The sequence below is a fragment of the Notothenia coriiceps genome, unplaced genomic scaffold (genome assembly GCF_000735185.1).
Source record: "Notothenia coriiceps isolate Sejong01 unplaced genomic scaffold, NC01 NC01_scaffold00034935, whole genome shotgun sequence".
In the NCBI taxonomy this organism is placed as follows: Eukaryota; Metazoa; Chordata; class Actinopteri; order Perciformes; family Nototheniidae; genus Notothenia; species Notothenia coriiceps.
The window spans coordinates 140,723-151,507 of record NW_011367636.1 but is presented as its reverse complement, the minus strand read 5'-3'; the positions used below and the strand labels follow the sequence as shown (position 1 = coordinate 151,507).

At 39.8% G+C, this 10,785-nt stretch overlaps 1 protein-coding gene across 1 annotated transcript in view; it reads left to right on the top strand.

Moving 5' to 3' along the window:
- LOC104962543 (TBC1 domain family member 14-like) overlaps positions 1 to 10,785 on the top strand; it is a 27,965-nt gene that overhangs the window by 9,648 nt on the left and 7,532 nt on the right. The window contains exon 3 of the mRNA XM_010790991.1: positions 4,115 to 4,259. Within this exon, the coding sequence (XP_010789293.1) occupies positions 4,115 to 4,259 (145 nt within the window). The remainder of the gene's footprint in view (positions 1 to 4,114; positions 4,260 to 10,785) is intronic.

The following is a 10,785-nucleotide window of genomic DNA, read 5'->3' as shown; positions in this document are numbered from 1 at the left end:
CCGCCACTTCATTTTTTTATAGGCATAAGGTTTAACAACAGGTAAAAGTTATTTACCTTAAAAAATTTCCATTTTTTTGTTTTTCAACGGGCCCAAACAAACTTAGTACTTTACAGCAATCGGGTGGGAGGTCAGACAACATTTTTTTACCGTAGGGAAAAGCACGGCAGTCGGAAAAATGGCCATTCATAACAAGACCTTGAAAAAATCGGGGACAAGAGAGCTCAAACTTTAAGGTTAGTAGCCTAAACCCCTAAACCCACCCCCCCCAACCCACCAAACCACACCGCCTCGCGTGCCAGATTAAATTACAAACAGACACCCTACTTTCACTGGTACAAAAACACACCACGATAGCAAAGTCCTAAGCATAGCATGGTATATTTCACGCTACAGCGCTGTATAGTTGAGGAAAAGACCCCCAAACTATATGTTCATGCAAATATCTACTCTGTAACCTTGTAAAGGATACTACTTTCAAGCATACAAATAAAGTGCTATTGCAAATGAGGGGGGCCTGGTTCATATGTTATTGCTGTTCTCACTGTAAACATCGCGTCTGAATGAAAGCAGTTGGATTAAAAAAAAATAGCATAACATCCAGGCGAGATGTGATTAGTGAATAAACAAACGGTAAAGGGCAGAAAGTCTGATGCACATTTGATCCTCTTAAATAACTTATAATCACAACGGGAACAGTTAGCAGAGCTTTGCTTTGTTGACATAAGTCCAGCCATGCGTCACGCCTCTTTTAAACATTACTGTTGGCTGAAAACGGAGGATACATCAGTGTACCCTCGGTTATAGCTCCTCCAGAGACTCTCCCCCTCTCTCCTCTCTCCTCTCTCCTCTCTCCTCTCTCCTCTAAATCAGTGTATCCTCGGTTACGGCTCCTCCAGACAGCCTCCTCGATAATCCATCCTCCTCGATAATCCATCCTCGACGAGCCTTTAGACAAATTTGTTTTCCTCCAGACGGCGCGCCGACATCCGTTTCCGGGTCGCTGCCGGAGAACCTGGGAGCCTGGGACGCGAAAATGAGAGTAATGACAAACGGCTCATTTCGGAGGACTCGCGCGCGTCTGCTTGACGCCGGGACGACCGGCCGCCCTCCCCGACAGGCGCACGGACGCGAGGGCCCGCTCATCACTGCGCACATCTGTGACCGCAGTTTTAATTATTATTATTATTATAATTTTTTTAATGTTGTATTCAATGTTACAAAACAAAAATGACCATGTTCAAGTCTTAAAGTCATCCTGAGGCCTTAGTTTTGGTTTCAAATTACACAACATCATGTATGTGTTGCTTCTTTGGGGCTTGTTTTCATAGACCTGGTTGCTTATTTCTCTCAAATCTGGCAACAGAGTGGGCAGGGCGCAGTGTCTAATTGTAGCAGTAAGCTAACGAGTACTGATAAGCTTTATTTTGTTTTGATCCAATGCTGCACAACTGAAGTGATCCAATGCTGCTGTGAAAAAAAGAAGCTCTATCCATGTTGGATAGAATATCCAATTTAAATAAAAAAATAACCTTAAGGGACAACTTGAATGCTTTTTTCCCTCTTAATGCATTGCATAAAGATCGGATCGGGAAAAATCGGTATCGGCAAATTGTCAAAATCAAATGATCGGAATCGGATCGGGAGCAAAAAAAGGTGATCGGGACATCCCTAATTCAAGGCCTGGGTGCACTTTATTTTTCCTCAGCGTGTCCTTGGACAAAAATAAATTGTCAATTTTTGTCTGAGTTATTGGAAAAAGTCCCTGGTTGAGCTGGAATGTTCTTTATTGACCTTTTTGAAATAGTAGTTTGACACAACGAAGGATATTTACAGACTTTGATATTTTTCCGGAGCTTTCAATCATGCTTAATGGTCTTATTCAGCAAATAGAGTTTGCTCAGTTGAAATAGAGATGGTTCTGTTGTCATCATGTGACCTGAGTATCAAACTTTAGCATATTACAAAAGGTGATAACTAGAGCTTGGGACATGAATGCTGATGAAAACTGTTAAAAGGTAGTGCAAGCTCAAATACAAACTTGCAAGTGGACCTTGAGTTTGGAATTCACTGGTAGGTATTGGTCACACTGTTCTTTTTCTGATCTTCCCTTTGGATCAGATGCTTTCTTCTTTGTAACTGAGAGCTGATGTTTTCTTCCTTTTCCTCAGAGGGGAGTTGGGTTACCTTGATAACATCAGATATTCCCGTACACAGATGACTGCATTCCTTAGTATAAAATGTTGCTCTACAAGTGTCTGATGCCTAATTTCTTCCAGCATATGTCTTATCTTTCCACGAAAAAAAGTTGCAAATCTAGTGGTTGCTTGTTTCCCGTTCTGTGATTCCAGTGTGCAGTTCTGGGAACAGCTGAACAGATAATGCCACTGCATTTTGCACCTTTAAGAAATTGCTTCATGATCTTTCATATCTGTGTTGTCATTCAACTTCTTCTTTAAACGTTGTAGTCCCCTACTTAATGAGGAAGTACCTTCCAATGCTTGCATTATCTTGTGTTCTCCAGTATCAGTAAATACAGTGGAGGAAATGGGTTGGATTGAGATGTTTCCATTGGAAAGTAAATGTCAAAAAATATCTTTAAAACTGCCAAATTGGCATGAAAAGACAACTGCTATAAGTCTTTTTCGGGGCAGCTTCTCGAGCGTAAATGACTTGTCAGAATTCTTACACCATAAGTAACGGGTTTATTTTTATAGCTCCAGTTAGTGTAATTCTCACATGTTCTCAAATATATTAGTTAGTCTATATGCTGAATACGTAGACAATGGGCCAATATTTAAACATCTCCAACTTGGCTATATGGTGCCATCACAACTTCCTTATCGGAACGGCTTATTAATCTTGACTAATACAATGTCACTTGATTATAAGATAAGGCAGTTGACATTGAGTCACTTGATGAGATGTAACCCAGACAAACAGCATCATATGCCCTCTTTGATGTTACTCCTCTTTACTCTGTGTGTTATGTTAAGTGTCCTGGTTAGAAAAGGTTTTTAATTTCACATCATTCATTTCTTCTTTTCATGACAGGGCTCTATTGAAGCTTTTAATTAAAGCCCCACTAACCGCTCTTTGACAACACGGCACTGATGGATAAATGAAAGGAATATCTGGCTCAATGACACAGTGGATGCTTCTGAAAAGAGGAAGCTTTTCAGAAGCTTTGCATATGGTATTCAAACTCCAGGTGGATGGAAGCTGGACGGAGCGAGCAGATTCGTGTTCTATTTACGCGTTAAGGTGGTTTTTAGTTTTGGGTGCAGAGCTGATAGTTTAGTGGTTATTTCAATTGGAAAGTTCCTATTCTTTAATGAAGGCAGCAGTGACGGGTTCCCTTTTCTCTTCAATGGTTTTTGAAATACGTTTTTGGTTAGATGACTAAAGTATGGTCTTAAGGTTTCAAGATTTTCACGTTTTGAATGACCCCGCTATCCCACTGGTAAATGTCCTAAAAAAGGCGATTGCTAACAAACAAACAACTAAACATCATCACGCCCCGTCGCCCCATCTACCTTTAGCTTAGCGGAGTTATGCTACCGTGATGTAGTTTGTTTATAGCATACGTTATCTCTTTTCTTCTGCTTTATGCTTCAGTTTTTATTAAAGCGGTGTTAATATGTAGAGATTTTACTGCTGAACAAAACGTGTAAGCATCATAAACTTTTTTGCCACAGATCTTATTTTCTGCAATATTCCAAAATCCAATGGAAAAATCCCATTAGCTTTTTGTCGAAGGAGCCCTCGCTACCTTCCGGGTTAGCCTACAAAAATAAGTCATAACTGCTCCACTCTATGCGTCCAGGTCTACTTTAAATGACCCTGACCAGCCTGACAGCTCACATGATGTCAAACATTGCCTTTACCCTTTGTTCTTTAAATCCACAGATTCCTGTTGTGAGCTTATCTAAGTCGTGAACTTCTGCAGTAGCATGCACACACACATATACTGCAGCTCTTTAGACCCCAAGAGGGACCCAGTGAGGACCGCGATCATAGCTTGTGTTCTATGCTTTGCCCTTGTGTTTTAATTAACTCATATTATATACATGTTTGTCCTCCAATCTAATTCCCTCTCCCATTTGTCTCCCAGGAGCCTGTTTGCCAGGAGGGTGAAGGACAATCGGCCGGTGGAGCAGAAGGATCCGGGGTGGAAGCTGTTTGGGAAGGTCCCCCTCAGGGAAGGCCCCATTAAGGACCCCAAGAGAATACAGAAGGTAGAAATCTTCTTTTTACAGGTTTACACACGCAGTCTATCATTGTGTTTATTAACCATATCCTGTTTGGAAGGGCTTGTGGTTTTGCCTAAACCAATAAGCAAAGACCAACATGTCAATTCCAATGTCATTTTGAGTATGTTTGCTGTACGTTAGCTGTAAATTAGTTTTTTAAAAATACACAAGAATCATGATTTTGAATCATGAAGTGCTTGTGTGGTTTGTTGACTGAGATCTCACAAGAGACTTTGAATATTTCTGTCATTTTACTTACATTGACAGGTTTTACTTGATAATATGCTCCTTGCGTTCAATTTGCGCTGCTATGTTTGAATTTGCGTATGTTACATCTCTCCATTGATTTTAAAGTTGCCTTTTGTCCTTACTTATACCCTAGATCATTAATGTAATGGTTGGTTATTTTGGTTATAGTTGACTTTTACACTGTTAAAACCTCAATTAGGACAGTGCAGCAGCAGCTTGTGGTGCAGAACAGCTGCTGCTCAAAGGTCAAATGGATGAGCAAATGCTTTTGATGCAGTAATGCCTTTTAGCAGGGCTTATCACTCTACCATGGACAATACAGACCAATAACTGCTGTACACAAACATTATAAGGACTCATGATAACATATACAACTATGACTAAGATTGTTGTTTTAAGACACTATGGAAATGGATTTCTAAAATATCAGTAACATACTATACAATGGTAGTGAAAGTAGAAAAGTAGTACAATGCCTTCAGCTACAGAACTCCCCATCAGTGACATGTAGCTGCTTTGGCTATCTTAAGAACTGCACGAGCTACTACTCGCAGTGCTTAGAAACTTATTTGACAGGGCTAAATATTTATTAAACCACAATAGATGTACTTTAACAAAATGTCTTTGTAGCATAAGGCGGCATTGCTATTTTCAGTTGGCCATTTACAGATATCTTCAGGAGTACTATATGGTACCTAAGATGAGTTGTTTATTTTTGGGGAAAAAGCTTTAATTTCTCTTTAGTTAGCTGAAGAGTTATGTCACTGTAGCCGGACTATTTCCAATAAAGAATGTAGCTCCCTTAGCTACATAAGTACTTATAATAACAATTGCTTGGCTACCTTTTATCCATTTCCCCAGATGGAAGTAACTTGGGTTGATTTAAAACCCAAACATTTCAAATGTAAAATAACATAATCAATATATGTTTAGTGTTTCTCTAAGATTTGTCCTACGTGCGTGTTGTGTTGCTAAGCTAGCTAACATAAAAAAAGTATAGTTCTTTTAACATACTTTTTTTTTTTATAGCTGGTGACTGTACAATCCTTTGTTATTTCCGACCACCATTTAAAAGGCAGTCGGGTTGTCTTAAAGCCAATTAAAGACCACAGCATCTCTCTTCTGGTCAAATAAACCAGAGAACATGATGACAGCGTGTAATTAGAGCCCGTAGAAGCCTGTTATTGGTCTACCATTATCCCTGTGTCTGACACCACGGAAATAGCACTCTCTTCTGTACTGAAACTGTTTGAACTGCACATTAACAGACCTTTTTAACCTGGTTGAAAGGCCGGTAATGTGCAGTTCAAAGAGTTTACATATCCTCCCTTTAACATGTACCTTGTTTTGTTGACTTTTGTTGTAATGGTTAGAAATGAATCCCTGAAGACTGACACGCTGCGCTTCTTATCTGCAGCCCATCTCATCTGTGGTTGTAACCCTATATTGAACCTGGGGAATCAGTTAACACGGCTAGGTTTTCATGCTTTTGTCCTGCCACTGTTCGAGGGCGGGGTCAGCTCGCTCTGTGTGTTTAATTCTTTATTTACCAAGGTTATTGTTCAGCTGCGCCGGGACACACTGTGTTCTCTTTCAGCCAGTATCATTTCCCCTGTGAGGATGCTGTGAATCAGGTTTTTACATTCTAATTTACACCATTTCAGCCTGGGGACTTCAATATATCTCGGGGCCTCAGTAGAATGTCTGGGCACAGTGAAATGCTATTGCTGCTTTCTGAAGAAAGAAATTCAGTTCCCCGCTGAGACTCTAAATTACATTTTGCGGCAGCTCAGGCTGTTTGAGTTTCTGAGTTTTTGGATGAAGGGCTGAACTGAAATTGAACAATATTCCCAGCAGGCATTTTAACTTTCAAATTAAGCCATTCAAACCGCTTCTAGACTTTAATACATGTGTGATTTTGATAGTCAGCTATGCATAAATTGGGCTAAAGCTAAAAGTGTGTGTGTGTGTGTGTGTGTGGGTGTGGGGGTGTGTGGGTGTGTGTGTGGGGGTGTGTGTGTGGGGGTGTGTGTGTGTGTGTGTTGAATATTCAAAATTATTTAGGTATTAGAATATGAGTTATTTCTAGGTCGAAAGGTGTGTTTTGCTCCACTCACCGGTCCCTCACAGCAGGCAGAGCTGCAGGTGCTGGTCTCTCTCTCACGTCCGGTTATACTTCACTCGCGTTTATGTCCAAATCCATCAGATCTAGCTAATGATATGCTGCTGCCCCTCCCTACACGCAGATCACGCAGACTCAAACCTCATCTTATACCCAAATTCAAGCTCAGAGGGTCTTCTCTACAGCTGGCCTGATTGTGAATTGTCTCTGCACCCGCCTCCCCTGAGTAGACATGCTCATATTCTTAAAGAAGAATGAGTATTGAATAGCTGCATTCTGTGCATAGGCCCTGTTACAGGTTGTTGATCTCTGTTGTAATAGGGTTACGTTACCCTAACCCGTTATGTTGTTCATGTATGATCCCTCTTTCATTTAAAAACCAAGTTATGTTTTAAGCATGAAAGCTGTAGGCCTATAGCTGTCAACTGTTCAAACTGTGATCACCAGTTCAATACATTTGACAAATTTGACTTGGTTTCTATACTTATTTGAACATGTATTTATTTATTTTTCAAAATTATTATTATTTTTTTTTTTTGTAAAAATGTTTCCCAATTTTTTCTTTTTTTTATAGGATATGTACATTTTGGTTAATCGGTTAACCGTTTTTTGGGGGTCGAATATTCGAATATACATTTGCTTTCAAATTCCCATCCCTACTATGCATACATAAAATACTGATCCTGCAGGTCAAATTTTGGGTAACAAAAAAATGCTCTTAACAGCTTCCAGAGATACAGTCTGAATTTCAGGAAGTGCTTTGAAAAATAATGAGTACAATCTTGAATCTGATTCTGTACTAAAACAATTAAAGAACTGAATCAACATTATGGTTGGACTAAAATAATATATACACAACTCAACCTCCGGCTGTTTGCTGAATGTCACCCCCCCATCAATCTGTATCAGAATCAGAATCAAGCAGGACACTTTATTTATCCCGGGGGGGGTGGGGGGTATTGGGTTTCGTGACGGCTGCTCCATTTTGTAATCAAATAAAAATAAAGAGAGAAATAAATAAGAAGTATATAAACTTACAAATAATCGTATTTATATAAACATAAAAAATTACAGAAAAATGTCATATAAAGGAATACAAATATATATAATTAAGATATTTATATAGAAATAAGAATTCAAAGCTAAAATGTGCACAGTGTACTACAATACATCAAATGTGTAATACAATATAAAAAGCTGTGTATTATTATAATAAGATGTTAATGCAGAATACAATCACATTTTAAAAGGGTTTGTGTTCTTTTTAACCGTCCAATATTGCCTTTAAGCCCGACTTATTGTACCATTAAAAAAAGGCTAAATATTTACCATTGTATTATTAATAAAGGCATCTATAAAATACAACATGCCTATCTGCTTAACAGAAGGCTTAGTGCAGTTGGAAAATAAATCTTGTGAGGACCGCATCTGTGTATGCAGATTTTGTGGGCCGCTATTTTTAATCACTTCAGTGAAGATTCTGGGGGTGTTTGAGTCACATGCTGTCTGTACGTCATGGTTTATTTGCTTAGACTATTTCCATTGCACATTGCCACATTTTGCTTTAATTCATACACCAGCCTTTCCACCTCAACCAAGCATAAAAGCATCTCAATCGAAAATGCAGATGAAGACAGATGGATAGAATTGCACCTAATGCCTTGTGTTTCCAGTTTATTCAAAATTAATTTAAGACATTTGAAAGAGCACTTTTGCTTTAACGGCTCAAACGTTTTTTATTTTAAATGATCAAAATGAAAGAGCTGAAGGAGAGGGATTAGTCTGGTGTCATTCTCAGCTCCTCTCACAGAGCGCTTCCTCCCATCAGCTGGCCTGCTTCTGTCCGCCCTGTGGTGAGTCATCATCCCCGTGTCTTATCATTTTAGAAAGTGTGTTCTGCACAGACACGGTGATGTAATGCAACATTAATGTCTGAATGTTTTGAAGTTCAAATGGAGAGCTTTCAAATGTTAGACAGCCCCTCCCATATTCCATTTCTCCAGTTCCCTCTGTTAATGATCTTCTCTGTCTTGCTCTTTCCCTAATCTGGTGCTTATTGTCGTGTAATCACAGACATTAGGAGGATGAGGGAGATATCGATCCGTGTTTTCTCTGTGATTAGTAATGGTCACTCCAGCCTCTGTGGTTTTCCTCGTAAAGCTAATTTCACATCCGCTGGCAGGACGGGAACTCTCACCCACTAGAGGCTTATGAGAGAAAAACGTCATACTGTGAGATTATGGGATAATAATACAATATTTAAAAAAATCATTCCTCGTCATTTTAGAAACGTACAACTGGCATTACTTTCTAAAATTGCATTTTAAAGTCTGTTGAATCAAACATTTTCCTTTTTCAGGATGTAGTTGCCCTAAGGAGTTGTATTTCAAACAAATATAAATTATGTTTATTTTGTTTGGTTTGGTCGAGTGTTTCCTTCTTTGTCAATTGAAAGCTTGAATTTCAGGCTTCCCTTGGGGTCCCGGGATATATCACAAGATAAGAGAAGGAACATTTGTTGTAGAGAAAACTCAATTGTGAAATTTAAATGAAATAAGGTTTCTGAAAACTCAAATAGAACAGTCCTTTTGCTGAACTTATCTTGCAAAATAAACATTTTAAATGACTCTAGCCCCTGGGTCTCTTCCCAGCTGAATGGTCCTTGAAGCCCTCCCTAAGGCTGCCATTGTCTTAATGTTTTTCGTTTTTTGTAAAGCACTTTGAATTGCCTTGTGTTGAAAGGTGCTATATAAATAAACTTAACTTAACTTGCCTTGCCTTGCCTTGCCTTGCCTTGCCTTGCCTTGCCTTGCCTTGCCTTGCCTAAGGGAGCGGCCAGGTGGAATCCTGACTGCCTGAACCTCCCCAATTGGCTCCTTTCTGCTATGGGGCAGCGGTTCAACTCTGAGTCCCTCCCGGATGACTGAACTTCTCACCTTATTCTTAAGGGAGATGCCAGCCATTTTGAATGTGAGCGCTGCATCATAAGGCATGCAACACTGCAAAAAGGGACAAGTGACTCTTTTCAAAGGTTTAAAAGTAAAGGTCCATCATTAAGTGGCATTATGGGGCAATATATCCAGATGCACATGTGCATTTACTTTAATGATGGACCTGGTGGGGCACCACAAAAGTGTTGCTGTAAAGTGTGTTTGGATTTTATATGCTAATACTTTTGAACAAAACTTTGAATTAATTCATTACTGTCGCAAGTAACATAAAATACACTGTATGGTTTCACATTGTCACTACATGTAAAAAACATGATCTGTCTCTAGGGAAACCAATAGAGAAATTATAAGACGACACAGTCAGGGTTCAGAATAATTGCTTCCGATGTTCTCACCTGAGAGTGCCCGTTGACCTCCACCTCCTCAGCAAAGTGGACCTTCACAGGGTTGGACCGGAGCTTGGCCCTCTTCTCTGGTGTGATGAACGATGACTTGGGGCCCTGGGGGGGAAGCACATCAATAAGTACGGGAGAAAGTAATTGCCTTTCAGATCCAGGAACATCTAAAACTGAATAAACTCTTAAAAAAATTCCCGTCTGGTTTCCGCCAGGGCCACAGTACAGAAGCTGCCTTAGTCAGGGTGACCAACGACGTGCTGATGACAGCTGACACCGGATCTCCATCTCTCCTCATCCTACTAGATCTAACTGCAGCATTTGATACCGTCGACCATAACATTCTACTCCACCGTCTTCGCTCTACAATTGGACTCTCTGACTCTGCCCTAAACTGGTTCACCTCTTATCTCACCAATCAATCAATCAATCAATCAATGTTTATTTATATAGCCCAATATCACAAATGTTACATTTGTCTCAGTGGACTTCACAGTTTGTGCAGAATATCAGAATGACAATACGACACCCTCTGTCCTTAGACCCTCACATCGTACAAGGAAAAACTTCCAGAGAAAACCCAAAGTTTAAAGGGAAAAATGGGAGAAACCTCAGGGAGAGCAACAGAGGAGGGATCCCTCTCCCAGGATGGACAGACGTGCAATAGATGCCGTGTGTAAATTGAAAAGATAATACATTTGCAACATAGGTAGTCCAAATGTTTGGAAATGCATGTGTGTATAATAGGAAGATGAATCCACGAGGATATCCATCCAGGACTTGTGATCCAGGACCACAGCCACGACTCAAGATCC